This window comes from Lampetra fluviatilis, chromosome 34, assembly GCF_964198595.1.
Source record: "Lampetra fluviatilis chromosome 34, kcLamFluv1.1, whole genome shotgun sequence".
Lineage (NCBI taxonomy): Eukaryota > Metazoa > Chordata > Hyperoartia > Petromyzontiformes > Petromyzontidae > Lampetra > Lampetra fluviatilis.
This window is the reverse complement of record NC_136308.1, coordinates 10284414-10302981: the sequence shown is the minus strand read 5'-3', so window position 1 is coordinate 10302981 and position 18568 is coordinate 10284414. Positions and strand designations below refer to the sequence as shown.

Sequence of the window (18568 nt, the reverse complement as noted above, 5' to 3'; positions counted from 1 at the left end):
ATTGTCTTTGAAATTGATTGGTCCACACCAGAGACAGCTTTCTTTTGAGCCTAGTCTCAAAAAATGTTTGGAGCCTAGTCTCAAAAAATGTAATCTATGTCTCTGCCAGGTTTGTAGCACAGTGCACGGACCACTAAGCTACCAATCCGTACTCCCTGTATAGCCAGGCCGTCTATGTCTCACCAGTGCTGATGTTTACATGTGCCACCAAGAGTCTACCAAGAAGAGGCCCAGGACCAAAGCAAATATTCGTCATTGGTCTGGGCTGCGAGCGGAAATCAAATTTGTTTTGCTGGGTTTGCAGCACAGTGCGCAAACCACTACACTCTCGCCTCCCCTACCCCCCGACACACACACATACACAGATACATGCAACATACACAGTTTCCAGTTGACCACACCACAGAGCGAGCCACTCCACAATTCAGTAATTATTTCGCCAGGTGTGACCTGGGCAACGCGAGATGACACTGCGCCGATGAGTTCCCAGGGGGGTGGGGACGATGACGCATGGTTGACTTGTAATCAGGGCGAGGCACGCCAGGTGTTTGCCATAACAACGACAATTACACACCAGTCCTGTATCAATCGCTCGCCCGTGTGATGTTGGCACGTGCGAGCGCGGTGGACTCGGCGACACGAGCACAACTCTACGTACCGACTTGCCGTCCCGTCCGTCCTCACCGGGGTCTCCAGGGATGCCCTGGATGTGTACGTACGTGCGTGCGTGTGTGCATGTGTATGTGTGTGTGCGTGCGTTTGATAAATCAGTTGAGAAATAAACATGCGACGTGTTCAGCAACACATACACAGCGATGCCCTTAGATGATGATGATGAGAACTGGAGTGACAAGACATGATGCTGATGATGAGTTCCAGAATTGAAACCAAAATCTGTTCGTACGCGCAGTCAAGTCAATATTTAATTTTCAATCGCTGGAATTTACCAAAGTTAAGTGCAAAATCTAATTCAATGTGATGTTTTTTTTGTTTCTGCTGTCATTGGTGATTGGGCGGAGAACATCAACTCACTAATCATGGCTCACCGCTCCTGAGTTCGAACCCAGGATCCCAGCGGCGGCGCCAGCTCAGAGCACTGACCTCTGAGTCAACTCGCCACTCCGTACTTTAAATATCCCAGTGTCGAGCGGTCTGACAGCTTCGAGTGCTTCCGCGTGTCAGGCGTTGTGGGTGACTCACGGGCTCGCCATCCTTGCCCTTCTCTCCGGGCTCCCCACGATCTCCTCTCATGCCCCTCTCGCCCGCCTCGCCCTACGCAAGGGACACACACGAGAATTTGCGGCGACACAAACACGCACGCAGCACGCAGCACTCCTTACATCACTCGTCTCCATGGGGCACGTGACACGACCTGACATGAGTGGGCATTTAATAGAGAAAGGAGTTCAGTCATAAGCAGTGAAAAAAGGAAGGAGTTTTGACAGTGAACAGGGAGTTGACAGCACAGACGACTGGTGATTGGGAGTTATTCACTATGGCAGTAGCAGAGGAGAATGAGCGACCTCCCATGGAGCAAAGGTTGACAAAGGACTTTGACAGAAAGCATGTGGAGGGGAGAAGTATGAGATAGGAGAGTGCGTGGAGGAAAGTAGAGTGAGATGAGAGGGGAGAGGTAGGGGAGTGCATGGAGGAGAGTAGAGTGAGATGAGAGGGGAGAGGTAGGGGAGTGCATGGAGGGGAGTATAGTGAGATGAGAGGGGAGAAGTAGGAGAGTGCGTGGTGGGAAGTATAGGTGAGATGAGAGGTAGGGGAGTGCGTGGAGGGGAGTGGTGAGGGATTTGGGGAGTCAAGGGATGTGGATGAGGCCATAGAGGAGAGAGCTGCACGAGTCGAGTCGGGATGCGGTGGAGGCAAGGGTGAGAGTGGTCTCAGCAGTAGCCGGGGTAAGCAGAAGCTGTTGCGCAAACGGGGGCAGTGAGGTCCTCCTGAGTTGAGGCATGCGGGAAGAGGACAAGAACTGAGGATCAACGACAACTTAGACATGTGACACCGACACGGGCCGCGTGAGTTTCTCTGCACGTTATCGCCAGCGTCCCCACCTTGTCGCCTTTGAGCCCCACGTCGCCGGCCAGGCCTCGCTCTCCCTGCGGCGCACAAACACTCGAGTCACTCAAGCGCCTCCGGGTGCGGTGGCGCACGTGGTGCGTTTTGACGGGAGCACGCCCCCTGCAGGCAGTGGAGCCATGTCGGCAGGTACGTTTAAGCCACGCCCTTCGTACGGGTGGCCCAAGTTATCCAAATAAATCGTTACCATTCTCCATCCAGTGCTGGTTACAGGAGTCTGGATGTGACGGTCAAAGAATTCCCGTCTCTAGTCCATGAAAACAACCAACTCTGGTTAAAATGAATTTCATAGTTTTAGGGCATGCAACAGAAAATACATTTGACTTTTGTGTTGTTTAACAGTGTTTTTTTAATTATATTTTGAATTTTAAGAGGTTTTTTTTTACAGGAATCAGGCACTAACTTTGGGGCCCTGGGGGCCTTGGGGTCCTCTCCCGGTTGTCTCCTCTGTGAAGCCATTCCCTGATGTTCCCTGCAAAGGTCAAAAGGTCACCATTATATTTCATGTAAAAACTTCCTCCCAATGAAACCAACAGTGCCGATATTTATTCAATAATAATAATCGAGTTTCTATCTCTGTCATTTTTTCCTAACTCGTTCATACCGTGTCATTCACTCAATTAGCCGTGGCATATAATTTGCATACATTGTGAGTAATGCATTCTAGCGCGCATGCATCGGTATGTGCATTGCCAGCATGGGAATCAACGTTAAATCGATGAATCGAGGCACCATCGCCTCTCCATTATCTTGTGCTTTGAATAATAATATTGCTCGTAATAACAACTCTGAAAAATTCACACCGCCTTTGAATATCAACTGACGAAAGGCCTCTCCCCCCATGTTCGACCACACTTCACCACGCTGGCCACCGCAGGCTGGTGAAGGGGTGGGGGCACCATATCCGGTTCAGATACGATTCACCACTGATGATAGCCATGGCGGGGGAATCAAACTCGCGTTGTTGGGTTCACAGCGCACGAACGGTAACCACTGCACCGCCGCTCCACTGCGTGTTTAATGTTAACATTTCTTACCGGCGATCCGGGGGGTCCAGGAGGCCCTGGAAGTCCCGGAATTCCAGGTGTGCCACTGAGTCCCTGCAGGGGGACAGGGTGGAGGTGGGATGTGGTGGGTGGGAGGGGCACATCGGGTCACATGACGGCTTCATCAGTGGAGGGGGGACACAGCTGCTGAACTCAGCGAGCACAGACCAACACGATGTGAATACAACTGAAGGTTTTGAAGTTGCGATAAAAATCCAATGCAATGTGTAGTTATATAGATAATCTAAATGCTGGGCAAGCCATACAATGTACGCATGGCCAACGCGGCACAGCCCCTACAAAACGACAGCACCCGAAGCCCAACGTACACAAACACACCTTACAAATTATTGATTTAGTGACGCTGCTGCTGCTGCCGCGTGGTGCAACAAGCGCAAATAACAGTAAATTCAGCACGTTCATCAACAACAGTCAATCACACGCAGATGGAGGAGAATCACGAGGAAAGCCGACAGGTGCAGGTGTGGTGTCAGGAGGTGGAGACGACTCACGGAATCGCCAACTTCGCCCTTCTCCCCTCGATCGCCCTGGCAGCGCACAATGAGAACACATTCAAGACATGATCACGAAACAAAGAGGAACCAAAATCTATTCCGTACTCACGTGCAGCAGGAGTGGTCCCGGGACAAACCCGCAGTCACAACTAGGCACAGGGGTATCGTGCCCCAACGAGCGTCGAGCAGTGTAATATGTTCATGGTGGCGAGATGTTAACTACCTCGCCTGGTATACAGGAGGTCGTGGGTTCATTCCCTACCCTGATGCCTGTATACTTGGAGTTTGCATCCCTCTCTCCCTGTGGTCGTGTGGATTTTTCTCCGGGTCATCTGTATTTTCCCTCCATATTTAGAAGCATGCATTTAGACTATTTGTCTGCTATAAATTTCCACGTGATAATCCACTTGGCTGAGCTATCATTTGTGGCCAGGTTGCTTCTGAACAAGAGCTATATGGCTCAGTGGTAAAAAAAACCCCCATAGTTAATAGTTTTTAAAAGCCCCGAGGCAGTGATGGAGATTCCACATTCCTATGGTGGAGATGAGGTGACTTGTGACCACTCCTGTGACAAATGCATCATAAATGCAACCAATTTGGTTGGATCTCAGAAGAAAAGCAGGGTCGTCGCTGGCTAGCACTTGGGTGGGAGGCTGCCTGGGAATACCACGTGTTGTAGGATTGGACTGAGAGGCAGCCAGCGGATATCGACACAGCAGTGGATTCTTGAATCTAACTGTGTGGACCTTTGAGAGTTATCCCCTTACGTGCGTCGGTTTTCTCTGGGTACTCGATTATCCACCCGCATGAAGCCAAACGCTCATTAATATAATTGGTCAAACATCCCATTGTAGCAGGACCCTCCGGGGCTGAGCCTGGCTAATGCTTGGGATGGGTGACCACCAGGGCATAGCAGGTGTTTTCATTGTGGGGTAGTGAGTTGACATGGTAGATGATAGCAGAGCAATGCGTTCAACCTACAGACTGAGTGAGCGCTATCTCACTACACGCGTGGATTTTCACTCCGTTTTGTGTCAATCTGGGCGTGACCACAGCTCGCTCACCCTCTCTCCCAAACGACCCTTGACCCCTGGCTCTCCAGCCTTTCCTGGGGCGCCCGATCCTCCTGGGGGGCCGGGGTCTCCGTCCTGCCCAGGCGGGCCAGGGGGGCCCTGATCAGCTTGCACTATGCCTGGGGGTCCGGGGGGCCCTGGAGGCCCCGACGGCCCACGGTCGCCTTTCAGACCCCGTTCGCCGGACAGTCCCGCAGGTCCCTGGCACACACACACGCACGCACGGAGTTACGGAGACATCACCCTGCGTGTTTCCTTCGTACAGAGACAAAGATTCCCCCGTAGACCCTTTAATGGACTGTTGGGGCAAGTGCTGTTAGCGAGCACCTGTAAAGGCTGGCACGGCACACGAGGGGGTGGGTGGCTAACAATATTCCTGGTCACCTGCTGACGTTTTAACACACCTCACCAGGCACTGATCTAAGTTTGAGTCAACCTCTGGTGGAGTGGGGGGGGGGTGTGGAGGGCAGGACTGGTTCAAATATTCACCACTGTGATAGGTCATGGGGGAGAATCAAACTCGGGTCGCTGGGTCTGTAGCACAGTGCGCTAACCACTACACTACCGCCTCCCTCTCTTCATACACAAGCTCATCCACGTACACTTACACATTTGAAAACATATATATTTATTTAGCGAATTTTATCTCAGTATGTGCTACCAGTATCACGTCAGGAGAAGAAGCATCCATGCGGATCTCTCGCGGAGCAGTTTACAGAACAGCCCACAGAAGAGGATATCACAGAACTGCTCGAGTTTTCTCATATTTATCTTTCAGCTTTCTTTCAATAAGTTCCTTGATCACTTGCTAAAGTTAGTTCCCATTGCGCATTCCACTGACTTTGTCGTCAGCAAATATGTAATGGTCAATCTTTTCCACATCTGCAGTTTTGCCTTCATTTCTCCAATACATTTTTTGAAAAAGTGTATTTTACGATACAGCTGTGAGTAATCCTTGCCCCAGTCACTCACATGAAACACAACACAAAAGAAAGCAGGATTAGGTGGGATGTTACTCTGTTATCAACACATGTTGCATTAGCGAAGCAAGGTGCTCTCATCGTGAAAAGGCAAATTCACCACCACCACTGAATCACAATATTTATTCATACTGGATGAATCCGATGAGCTATGAAGCTCTTTTTGACAGATGTCCAATTGGGGCAGGTCAGAACGTTACAACAAACAGTACAAAAACACGATATGAGTGAAAAGTATAGGAAAAGTAAACAGATAACTAAAAAAATAGAAATACAATTAAAACGAAACAATAATTTGTATCTTCCAGGGTAAGGCCCAATAATACGGTTACCCCCTCCCCCCGTGCTGTGCACGCACCTCTCTGCCCGCCAGGCCCCTCTCCCCGGGCTCCCCTCGAGCACCTCGGTCCCCTTTCTCCCCGGACGGCCCCGGCTCGCCAGGCTTGACGATCCCCGTTCCGGTCCCCCGCTCCGTCAGCTCCTTGACTGCGATCATCTGTGGGGGGGACGGGCAGCGTCGTGAGCACAATGAACACAAGCTGAATGTTTATGCCGAGATGACTCTGGACGAGATTGCCACCCCCACCCGGACGAGGTCCCCCCACCACCACCCCCCCCCACGAGCCCCCCCCCCCACCCCGTCAACCTCATCTTGCGTGACCTCGACGTTCAAATGACCCTGACCTAGACAGACAGCTCGCCCAGGCTGCAGGTACGAGGGTCGTCGGGCAGGATCTAAGTTTATCACATGACCTACGGCGCAATAGCAACATCATTCACGGTCGCTCCATATACGACCTCGATGCCGGTATCGAAACCGCCCAGTACCATGGTCAACAGCTGTCCTGGTTTTCCCTAAGATCTCTCTTTTTGGAGTAATTGCCTTCTAGGGGCATTACAATTGAAATTGTTTGTCAGTTGCATAATTTTTTTTAATGATAATACAACACTTCTGGCATTGAGAGATATTCCATTCCCCCATGAGTGTATCTCAGTTCTCTCGTATCTCGGGGTGGTAACCCTGCCTGCCCCGGCACTGTAAGACGTTGGAACGGCCGCCCCGGTGAGACATGCGGGACCCGCGCGATCGCAAACTCAACGATCGCAATGCAACGGCACGACCGCTACCGCCGATACGGCGCTGGAGCGACGGGCTCGGCTCACCGTGATTCCGTACGATTCGAAGTATTTCTCCAGGTCCTGGGAAGGAGGGAAAACGTTGCGGTCAGGGCGCCAGTTTCTGCTACGAGTCAGATGGCAGTTGGTGCGGACCAACATTGCGCAGAGGGAATAATGCATACGGAGTGAGTACGAGTGAGTGTACACAGTGGAGTGTTACGCTAGGAATGCACAGTGAGTGTGAGCGCAGGCCACATGTACAGTGTGAGTTTTTATAATGAGTATATTCCGTGCGAGTGAGTGTGGAGAGTGAACATATTAGCGTGTGCGTATGGACTATATGTAGAGTGAATATACAGAGTGTATGGTATATGAGTGTACAGAGTGAGTGTATGGTGCACGAGTATGTCCTACACATATAGTGAGTGTACAGTGAGTGCATGGTGCACACTCACTACGCGCACGGACAATGCGCGTAGTGAGTGTGCAGAGGTCGTGCGTCAGAGCGCGGGGATCGTAGTGGTGCGGAGGAACCCTCACCGGGGACTCGGCTGGTGACCCTGCAGTCCCGTGGGCTCCAACTTCGCCCTGTCGGACACGCAGAGTCATCGCCCATCCCCACCGCACCCCCCACGCACACCCTCCACTGCCCCCACCCCCATCCCCGCGTCACCCAGACATCCCCATTGACAACTAACACAAGCCCACCTTTTTGACACTCATCCTTGTCTGTTTACACATTAGTATAATTTTCACCCTATATCAATTTAATGTTTAAGTAACTTCATGTTGTAGTTGGACTTTGATTAGTGTATAAATAATCTACCCCAGGCGACTTACACTCCAGGGAATTCATTAACAGCGATTTACGTTTGTGCAATATTTTAGATTTCTCGTGTGATGACACAGTTGTATTTAGTCTGATTTAAATTGGCTCCAATGCTGTGTTTAATCTTATTTGTTTCGCTTTTGTTAATTTGGTGACCCGGGTATCTCTTGCAAATGCGACTCATCCTGCTCTCTTCAGTACTCACCTGGTTAAACAAAATATACCTGAAAATCATAAAATAATACAGATTGATCCATTTGTAGATACCCCATTGATTTCCAATGGCACTCTTATTTTCAAGTCAACAGGTGATTGAATATTGCGAAAGTGATGTAGAAGCTTTGGGATTAAATATTACTCTCACTTTAATTTCTCTGCAATATTTAGGTGAGGTATCTTGAAATAGATCACCCTATACTTACAGCAGCAAAACAGTGGGAATCCCCAGCATGCTGTGCGTGGAAAGATGACATCACCGGTCTCACGGTGCATTTTGCCTACGGTCTTGTGATTATGTCCAACAGTTCAAAACAGCTGAGATTGTGTTTTTTTTATTTAGGCATCGGAAGGATAACATTGTTAGGGCTAATCATCGTTGCCTACTGCCACATTAGACTGTGCAGACAAAATAAAGGCTCACCTTGTCTCCTCTCTGCCCAGTGTCCCCCTTGTCTCCCTGGAACAACAAGGCAGCGTCCAACGTCAACCAACCCACGTTGGGCACAAACGGAATTAAACGCCAGCAAAAGATATTTGGTGTCCTCTAGCCAGAGACGGCACAAGGCCCCAAGCGCTCAAGGGGCCCTGGATTAATTAAACAAAAAAATGTTACGCATCAAATATCCTCTCAAATTCAATCCGTATAAATACAAGTAGCTAATTAAGATAACAAAACAATCCAATTCCTCTCGTCTCCATCTTGTCTGTTATCTCTCCTCTTTTATCTCACTGCGTCTATATGCTTGTCTATATTTCTCTTATCTCACTACATCTATATCTCTTGTCACCTCGCGAGGATTAAAACAATTTAAAGGGGACCGGAGCAAAGTGGTGTCTGCTTCAGAATCAGAATCTTTATTTATACTGGAGGAAATCCGATGAGCTATGAAGCTCTTTTTTACAGATTTCTCGTAGACCCCTAATGGTGCTTAGGACCCCTAATGGGCCAGCATCACCACCACCACTGCCTCCAACCTCACAGCCGAGACACTGCGGAACTGTCTGTTCACGTCACCACGCCATCATCAACATCGTGGCTAAGCTGTGGTTAAAAAATCGGTGTCGATCGAGTCTGAAGTCTTGTCCCTAAGCAAGCCCAGCGGTGTCCTGTCCGAGTGTCGCTGTGCGTCCGAGTGTAGGGGTGAGGACGGGTGAACGAGGTCAGCGTTCGAGTCCAACTCGTACCTGTGAACCCATCGGCCCCGGCACTCCGGGGATGCCCTGTGAGACACAATCACCCACACGTGATGACGCCACTTCACCGGGGACACTGCCACGAGGTGTGTGCCAAGGTGACATCCACGGTAACATTATAACAAAATAAAGAAGCAGAGGCTTTACCTCCTCTGGCTATCATAGGGGCGTTAAGATGCTCAAAAGGTGCACAGCACGAGGATGATGCCAACGCCAAAGCACGAATAGCTCTGATTAAGCAGCTTTACCTGCCGGATCCTTTTTGCCTTTAGGCATTCTCTGGTCTAGCACCGGGTGAGACAAAGTGATAATGGAGACCGTCTCTGGTGTAGGCCAATCAGCTTGAAGGACAATGTACACATTATAATTTGACAATTATCAAAGCATATTTGTTTGCATGTTTTGCCACAAGTATGTGTGGTTCATTCAGACTTGATGGCTTGTAGTAGAAACATGTGTTTTAGACTATGCGGCTGCTATACATTTCCACGTGATAAGCCACTTCGTTGAGCTACGATTTGTGGCCAAGCCGCTTCTGAAAAGAGCTACATAGCTCTGTGGGCCTTGCCTGGTAAAATAAAATAGTTTAATATTTTTAATCTATTTGGTGTTTGAACATCTTAACACGTGCATTATTTCCAGAAGGGGCGAGATTCGTTTTATCATCTTAATACTGGCAAAAAAAGGGTCTCGTAGATTAAAAAAGAAAGCAAACATTATTTTGCATGCAATGTTTAAGTAATCGAGAAGGCACGCACTGGGACGCCTGCAGGTCCTTGAGGTCCTGGGACAGCCGTGCCGCCCTCTCCCTTCACGGTGATCACCTGCCGAGCGAAACGCGACACTCAGGACGTCTATTCACAAACACTTTCTGACCGAAGTTGACGGCAATTATGTATAGGTGAAATGTAACTTAATTACGTTTGTGAGTTGCGTTATTATTTTTTTTAAATATATCTTACATGAGACGGAGTTAATTTTTAACAGAAGCTGCATTAATTTGCAAATTAAGCGTATTTTTGCCCAACGCTGCATGCACTCCAACACACGCGAGTTGTCGTTGCTGTTTCTCACCTGGCCTGGGGGGCCAGGTAGGCCCGTCTGTCCTGGGGGGCCCATGGGCCCGGAGGGACCCGCGTCGCCACGATCGCCCCTTGCTCCGTCCCTCCCCTTCACCGACGAGAACGGGGAGAGACGTCACCCAGACCGAGACGCGCCATGATCACCACCACTACTTTCAATGTCACCGTGGCTACTACTACTATTATTGTCACTACCGCCACCACCACTACTACTCACGTCTCCACCACAATTCAGCACCGCTCCAACCACCACCACCAATACCATCACCACCACTCCTGCCATAGTCATCAACACCATGATCACCACCACTGCGATCACAACCATCTATACTGCCACCATCGCCACCATGACTACCGTAGTTGCTTTATGAAAGCCCTACTCCCTCACACAAATGTTAACTCGGATATTACTTCCATTTCAAACACCCAAATATGTGCACTAAAGTTGACATTTGTGCTCCCCCCCCCAAATTGTTTGAACCACGGTGATGAATATTATGAGCATGATGTTGAGTTCATTAAGGCTCAGTTTAACTGCATCACGTCCATTCAGAGTCGTGCAGTACGTTGACATTAACGCACAGATAAAACGACCGACACCATCATTAATGGCACCTCCATGCTGTCTCGAACCACAACGAAAAGTACAAACAAAAATCTGAAAGCAATCTTACGTCTTTTCCTGGCAGCCCCGATTCCCCTTTATCACCCTGCAATGGTAAGACAAGTCACGTTAGAAACAGAGGCACGGGCAGCAGTAGGTGGCTCCTGAAGGTGCAGCCTGTTTCACCGGCTCACTCACCTCCCACTAAACAGAACACAACCGCCATCGACTACAATTTATGTATGTAAAGCTGCAGCCCTGTGATTACTTGCTCATGCCCGCTCGTTAAGGGCCTCCACCAATGGAATTTTATAGCCATGCAGGTGTCTTGGAAGAGATGCGAGCACCCCGCCGCACTTTACCCCACTGTGAGCGTCTTGGCAATTGACTTACTGTGGCGTACCCATTCATACTGCTGCATGGATAACTACGGGGGAGATGAAAGAAGCATCCCATTGTTTTAACTGCCGAGACGGGAGATCAAATTGAACGAAGCCAAACACTCATGAATGGAAATGGCCAAACATTCTCAGTACCTTGATACATGAAGGGCATGGTCATTATGAGCGGTGTGATATAAGCTATGAACTCTGAACTATTGACTGTAGGCAGGAGCACAATCCCCAAATCCCATTCACGGGAATTCACAAGAAGCCGCCCCCACGAGGCTACATCTCTCACCTTTTTTCCATCCTCCCCTGGGTTGCCATCCTCTCCCTGGCCAATCACGCACACACGGAGATAATGGGGCAAAGGGAACGTTGAGAATTAAACAGGGCGCATTGGTCAGGTGGCTGAGAGGTATGAGAGCCAAGCCGCCAATGCCGGTTCTCAAGGGTCGTGAGTCGATAGTCTTAGACTATCAACAATTCCATTAAAGTTTGAGTGTATCATTAATTTGGTCAACATTCCATATTTGTGGATTTAAAAAAATCCACGTGACTCTCATGCAACGAACATTACTCTGTAGCACGGAATGTGAGAAAGTGCTGCCACGCTACTGTGTAAAACAGAGGTCACTTGAAGGGATCTCAGAGGTAGCTCTGTATTATCCGCTTCCGTGGGCCGTTATCTCACACGAAGAATTGCCACCCTGCTCTGCGGGATATCCACATGGCTTCTTCGTGTCATGACGTTCCACCGATACCACGATCGGAATAGCATTGGGAAAAAAACGTAAAATGTTAAATGAAATTACTCACGTCCCGGCCGGGAATTCCTGATTTTCCATCATCTCCTGCTTTGCCCTGGGGGAGGTGGAGGGTGGGGATATTCTCAGCTCTGGTGTCACATCTGTCCACTCTTCGGTGGGAATTGTTCGATGATGAAATGGGGTGCGGTGGGGGTGTGGCAGGGGCGAGAAGACGGGAACATCGCGAGATTTACCGGGAGACCGAGTGGCCCTGGAGGTCCGGGGGCACCTGGGAGGCCGGCCTCCCCCCGCAGGCCTGGGAGGCCCTGGGTCGCGAAGTGAAGATAAACACACACAGAGAAATACACACACACGTGAACACGGAGAAACACACACATACAGCGAAACATAAACATGCACATGTACACAGAGAAACACAAATACATACAGATACACATACACGCACACAGAAACACACGTGCACACAGAGAAACACACACATACACAGAGAAACAGGCACACAGAGAAACACACACATACACACAGAGAAACATATAAACACGGAAACACACACATCCACAGAGAAACAGGCACACAGAGAAACACACACATACACACAGAGAAACACATAAACACGGAAACACACACATCCACAGAGAAACAGGCACACAGAAAAACACACACATACACACAGAGAAACACAAACCCACAGAAACACACACCCACAGAAAAAGACACTCACACAGAGAAACAAAAACACACAGAGAAACAGGCAGACAGAGAAACACGCATAAACAAATCCATGAAGCTCCACAAACTGCTCCGACAGCTACAAGAGAATGCTCTGCAAGAGCTCCGAATGGACATGTGATCTGAGGACACGGTGCAGATGTCACAATTGGAATAAAATTGGATAAAACGACAAAAATCAAAACAGGAGGGGATGCAGCGCCTGCCTCGTGAGGCCGTGGTGCGCCGTGTGCCACTACTCACATCTCGTCCTGCGTCGCCCTGCTTCCCGGGGTCACCCTGCAAGACACATGACCCCACCACCTTCAACTTCTCATAGACCCCAAAACCTTTGACCTCCCAACACAGCATCTTGAACCTCTCATAGACCCGACAACCTTTGACCTCCCAACACACCATCTTCAACTTCTTATAGACCCCACGACCTTTGACCTCCCAACACACCATCTTCAACTTCTCATAGACCCCACAACCTTTGACCTCCCAACACACCATCTTGAACCTCTCATAGACCCCACAACCTTTGACCACCCAACACACCATCTTCAACTTCTTATAGACCCCACGACCTTTGACCTCCCAACACACCATCTTCAACCTGTCATAGACCCCACAACCTTTGACCTCCCAACAAACCATCTTGAACCTCTCATAGGCCCCACAACCTTTGACCTCCCAACACACCATCTTCAACCTCTCATAGGCCCCACAACCTTTGACCTCCTAACACACCATCTTCAACTTCTTATAGACCCCACGACCTTTGACCTGCCAACACACCATCTTCAACTTATCATAGACCCCACGACCTTTGACCTCCCAACACACCATCTTCAACTTATCATAGACCCCACAACCTTTGGCCTCCCAACACACCATCTTCAACCTCTCATAGACCCCACAACCTTTGACCTCCCAACACACCATCTTCAACCTCTCATAGACCACACAACCTTTGACCTCCCAACACACCATCTTGAACCTCTCATAGGCCCCACAACCTTTGACCTCCCAACACACCATCTTCAACCTCTCATAGGCCCCACAACCTTTGACCTCCCAACACACCATCTTCAACCTTTCATAGACCCCACAACCTTAGACCTCCCAACACACCATCTTAAACCTCTCATAGGCCCCACAACCTTTGACCTCCCAACACACCATCTTCAACCTCTCATAGACCACACAACCTTTGACCTCCTAACACACCATCTTGAACCTCTCATAGGACCCACAACTTTTGACCTCCCAACACACCATCTTGAACCTCTCATAGGCCCCACAACCTTTGACCTCCCAACACACCATCTTCAACCTCTCATAGGCCCCACAACCTTTGACCTCCCAACACACCATCTTCAACCTTTCATAGACCCCACAACCTTTGACCTCCCAACACACCATCTTCAGCCTCTCATAGACCCCACAACCTTTGACCTCCAAACACACCATCTTAAGCCTCTCACAGGCCCCACTACCTTTGACCTCCCAACACACCATCTTTAGCCTCTCATAGGCCCCACAACCTTTGACCTCCCAACACACCATCTTCAACCTCTCATAGACCACACAACCTTTGACCTGCCAACATACCATCTTCAACCTCTCATAGACCCCACAACCTTTTACCTCCCAACACACCATCTTCAACCTCTCATAGACCCCACAACCTTTGACCCCCCAACACACCATCTTCAACCTCTCATAGACCACACAACCTTTGACCTGCCAACACACCATCTTCAACCTCTCATAGACCCCACAACCTTTGACCCCCCAACACACCATCTTGAACCTCTCAACAGCCCCAAGACACAACAGTTCTGTGGTGTCCGGTGCTATCTATGTGAAAGTCATTGCCTGTCACTGCCCGGGGTTTGTACCCGTCAGCCAGCTCTCCAGTAGACTCAAGTTGGAGACGTTCTGTTCAGCTCACACGAGAGTCTTTGTGTTGTAAGAATGGCATCAATGGCAATTGTACGTACTTCACCTCCCATTGACCCCGCATCCTTTATTTAACCTCCCGTTGCACAAGCTGTAATTTTGTTTCACTCCAAATGTTGACGTGAAAATTAACATGCAAACTTTCAAGTATATTTTTCATTGCAACAATTACAATGTTCAATATTAATATTTGGCGAGCCAAGAGTGCGCAAATCACTAAAATCCAGTGCGTGCAAAGTATAGACAAGTGGTTACATTTAAACATACACATCTTGAATTTACACTCGGATATCTTTACTATTATGTCTGTGTCTAAACGCAGCATCTGTCTCGGTTAAGTCTATATCCCTGTCTGCTTCTTTGCCTGTTTGTCTATCTGTCTGTTGGCTTCCACCTCCCGCCGTATTCATAGCCCAGCAGCTTGGCACCCCCCCCACCCTGGCCCATGGGCCCCAGTGCAGCTGCACCGCCTGTACGCTTGCAAGCTGCTACGCCGCTGTGTCGGCCCGCCCACCCGTCCGCCCGCCCACCCGCCCGCTCGCCCGTCTGCCCGTACGTCGCTCGTCTCCAAGCGAGCTCGCTGGTCCGACTCACCCTGGTTCCGGGAGACCCAGGCAGCCCGTCCTTCCCATCGATTCCGTTCCTGCCGTCCACGCCGGGCGCTCCTCTCTCTCCCTGTCACCAGAAGCGGCACGGGTCAAACACGGGGAACTCAACATCGCCGGGTCGGTGCCACGCGTCCCCCCCCCCCCAACTCTCCAGGGCTCGCACTGCATTGTACGTCCCATCATGCTGTGTGGGATATTTAACATATTTATATATTACAATATTAATACCCCTACGTAGTAGTAAGACATAGGTTGCACATAGAAGAAGACCTGATGCAGGCAGTGATGAGAAGGAAACTGGCACTATTTGGACACATACATAGGATGGATAACAACAGGAAAATTAAATTTGCGTTAAAAAAATTAAGGAACCCGAAAGAGACGAAGACCTCACAGAGAGTGGCTTGACGACGACATAAAGAGATTGGCGCCTGAAAAATGCGGCACTGCTTGAGCACACTGGCACAAGACAGAGACATGTGGAAAATAACGAAATGTGCAGTGGATGCTTCGGGCTATCTGCCCATGAACCATGATGATGATGACATAAAGCGTATGAGGATGCACTGCCATTCGTTGGTACAGCACTGGCTGCACCGACCATCCCCAGGCCTCGTTGTCGCTGTTGTTGTTGTTGGTGCGAGTTTTATTTTGATACACAACGTAGCTAAATTTGAGAAACCACGTCGCTCCACGAGACAAGAAAAAAGACAACTTCGTCAACCACTTGAGTCTCGGCAGGCAACCACCTTCCTCAAACACCAAGCTACCGGTGCAACCGATGTGGGAGGCAAACCCGTTCACGCATCGGACGGCACAACCGCAGCCGCGCACATGACACACGAGACTGTCGGCAGCGTAATCTTCGCACACGAAGAACGACGGCGATCACGTCACAACAATTCAGGCCTTCCGCAAAGACCGGGAGACTGCTGATCGGCGCTCGTTATCCTGGTGCGAGTGCGCCTATGAAGGCCAGCACGGCACACGAGGGGGTGAGTGGCCAGCACCACGCCCGGCCGCCTTTGTCTACCCCGTGGCGATGTTTACACATGACACCAGGTATTCATTTGAGGCCGAGTCGACATAGATCAGGCCCAGGAACGATTTAAATAATCGTCATTAGTGTTGGGCCGTGAGCGGCAATCGAGCTCGGGTCGCCGGGTACGTAGCGCAGTGCGCTAACTGTAGCACTGGTACTCCCCATGCACAACACAGACAAAGATAAAGATCCCCCGTATAGAATTAACAGACTGTAGGGGCAAGTGCTGTTAGCGGGCACCTATGAAGGCCGGCACGGCACACGAGGGGGTGGGTGGCCAACACCACGCCCGGCCGCCTTTGTCTCCCTAGTGGCGATGTTTACAAATCGCACCAGGTACTCATCTGAGGCTGAGTCGACCTAGGGGAGGCCCAGGACCGGTTCAGATAATCGTCACGGATGTTGGCCGTGAGCGGGAATCGAACCCGGGTCGCCAGGTTTGAAGAGCAGCGCGATAACGGCTACACTACCGCTCCCCACAACACAGACACACACACGTGGACACGCATGCACATGCGAGCACATGCAAGTACCTTTTCCCCAGAGGATCCTCGCTCTCCCGAGTCGCCCTGGTGGACAAGCGCCGACAAGGCGAGCAGCAGCGCACCGTTAGAAGGAGCACGCGAGGAGCGAACAACGCAACACACGCCACCGAAAGTTCAACATGCAACCACTCCCCCCTGCCTTCACCCCCCCCCCACCCCTGCTCAAATCATCACAATTTGGGTCAAGATTATACATTTTTTTCGAATGGGGTGAATGTAGCGCCGCCAGTGGCTGCAGAGGTCGCGTTAATCCATTACATACATCAAATAATAATCAATCCTGGCACGGGTGCGCATTGAGGTGTGTAAATTCACCAAGTCAGTGCAACATGGCCTGTATGAGTTTGGTTTCTCGGCTATGACATCAGTATGCGTGACGTCACATGTCACACGGCACACGACGTCATCTCGTTGCACGGCTTGGAGAGTTCAAGTTAATGTTGGTAAGTAAATGCACGCTATAAATTGTTCAAGGGTCCATGCATGTGCATGATTTTTTTTCCTTGTTATTGTATCATGTACCCACAGATGGATGGCACGTTGAAATACATTCGCTTATGTCTTACACTTAATACATTTGCTTTTGACTAAACCCAACCCTTCTGCAAAAAGAGCATTTGTGGATTATCAAGTTTTTGTCTATCAGAACACCCCTCACTTTACGTGACATTATAGTCTGTGTCTGCGTGCGTGTGTATGTGCGTGCGTGCGTGCGGCTCTGGATGAGTGTGTGCGTGCGTTGTGGTGTGTGTATGTGAGTGTGAGTGTGTACGTGCGTTTTGGTGTGTGTGCGTATGTGAGTGTGCGCGTGTAAGAGGGTGCGTGCGTTCGTGCTACAGAACTTTACCCTTGTTCCTGGAGGCCCAGGAGGTCCTTCAGGGCCCTGGTGAAGAGAGAAACAAGAGATGCAGATGCTAAAGAGAGCTTATTAATTATTTCCGCCTAAACTTCTCCAAAGTCCTTTTAGCTTGTACCGGCGTGCTGTTCGGCTAGAAGTCTGACATTTCGTTTCGCATTTTCGGGGCATCTTGAGCAAGTGGAGCGGAAGCGTAGGGACGTCGTGCCGAACAACTCGTGCTACAACCCGAACACACGTCGGGGCAGCCACACAGCAGCACCACCACGAAACCCTAAGTGATGTCACACCACTGTGAAAGTGGCCGCACTGTGACACTTCGAAAATGGGCCTTCATCTTGGTTTCTCGCGTTCGGTTTTTCAACTCGCAGTGTTGCGTCGGCGTCGGTTAAGGGGAGAGGAGGGGGGGTGGAGGGGGGTGGGGGGGGTGGGGGCGGCGGGGGAGGCGGGGGGGGGCGGGGGGGGTTACCCGGTCCCCCACGGGCCCTGCTGATCCCCGGTCCCCCTTGGCTCCATTAATGCCGTCCTCGCCAGGGTCCCCGAGGTCTCCCTGTACGCACGGACGCACAGACACACGGTCACATGGACACACGTCGGGAAACGTTATAAAAGAACACGGCATCACCGCGTCACCGTATCGTCTACAAGCGTCTTGACTCCTTCGGTGCGTGCGACTGTAATAATTCAACATTTAACGAACGCGCTATCGTGTTGAAACATTCTCCAGCAACACGCCGACGGTTCTGCAGTGGCAAAACAAGCGGGCGCGTGCCGTGCTGGGCCGGCTCGGCATGGCCCCGACACGGCTCCAGATGTACGGTGTAAAAAGTGCAAGGGGTCAGAGCACCGAGCCGGCACTGCCAAGATTTCGGGTTCAAATCCGAATTTCAGCCGCTTGTGATAAATCTCGGCTCTCAAGCGCAGTGAGTCTATGGTCTCAAC

At 50.3% G+C, this 18568-nt stretch overlaps 1 protein-coding gene across 1 annotated transcript in view; it reads right to left on the bottom strand.

Annotated features, from left to right (window-relative positions):
- Positions 1-18568, bottom strand: part of COL7A1 (collagen type VII alpha 1 chain) — a 124585-nt gene that overhangs the window by 34556 nt on the left and 71461 nt on the right. The window contains exons 53-75 of the mRNA XM_078872551.1: positions 18096-18176; positions 17618-17653; positions 16759-16794; positions 15170-15250; positions 12872-12907; positions 12133-12204; positions 11949-11993; positions 11428-11463; positions 10817-10852; positions 10135-10230; positions 9819-9884; positions 9052-9087; positions 8288-8323; positions 7359-7406; positions 6864-6899; positions 6058-6195; positions 4711-4920; positions 3644-3679; positions 3123-3185; positions 2489-2557; positions 2061-2105; positions 1201-1272; positions 659-703 (exon numbers count right to left, since the gene is read on the bottom strand). Of these exons, the coding sequence (XP_078728677.1) occupies positions 659-703; positions 1201-1272; positions 2061-2105; positions 2489-2557; positions 3123-3185; positions 3644-3679; positions 4711-4920; positions 6058-6195; positions 6864-6899; positions 7359-7406; positions 8288-8323; positions 9052-9087; positions 9819-9884; positions 10135-10230; positions 10817-10852; positions 11428-11463; positions 11949-11993; positions 12133-12204; positions 12872-12907; positions 15170-15250; positions 16759-16794; positions 17618-17653; positions 18096-18176 (1455 nt within the window). The remainder of the gene's footprint in view (positions 1-658; positions 704-1200; positions 1273-2060; positions 2106-2488; positions 2558-3122; positions 3186-3643; positions 3680-4710; positions 4921-6057; positions 6196-6863; positions 6900-7358; positions 7407-8287; positions 8324-9051; positions 9088-9818; positions 9885-10134; positions 10231-10816; positions 10853-11427; positions 11464-11948; positions 11994-12132; positions 12205-12871; positions 12908-15169; positions 15251-16758; positions 16795-17617; positions 17654-18095; positions 18177-18568) is intronic.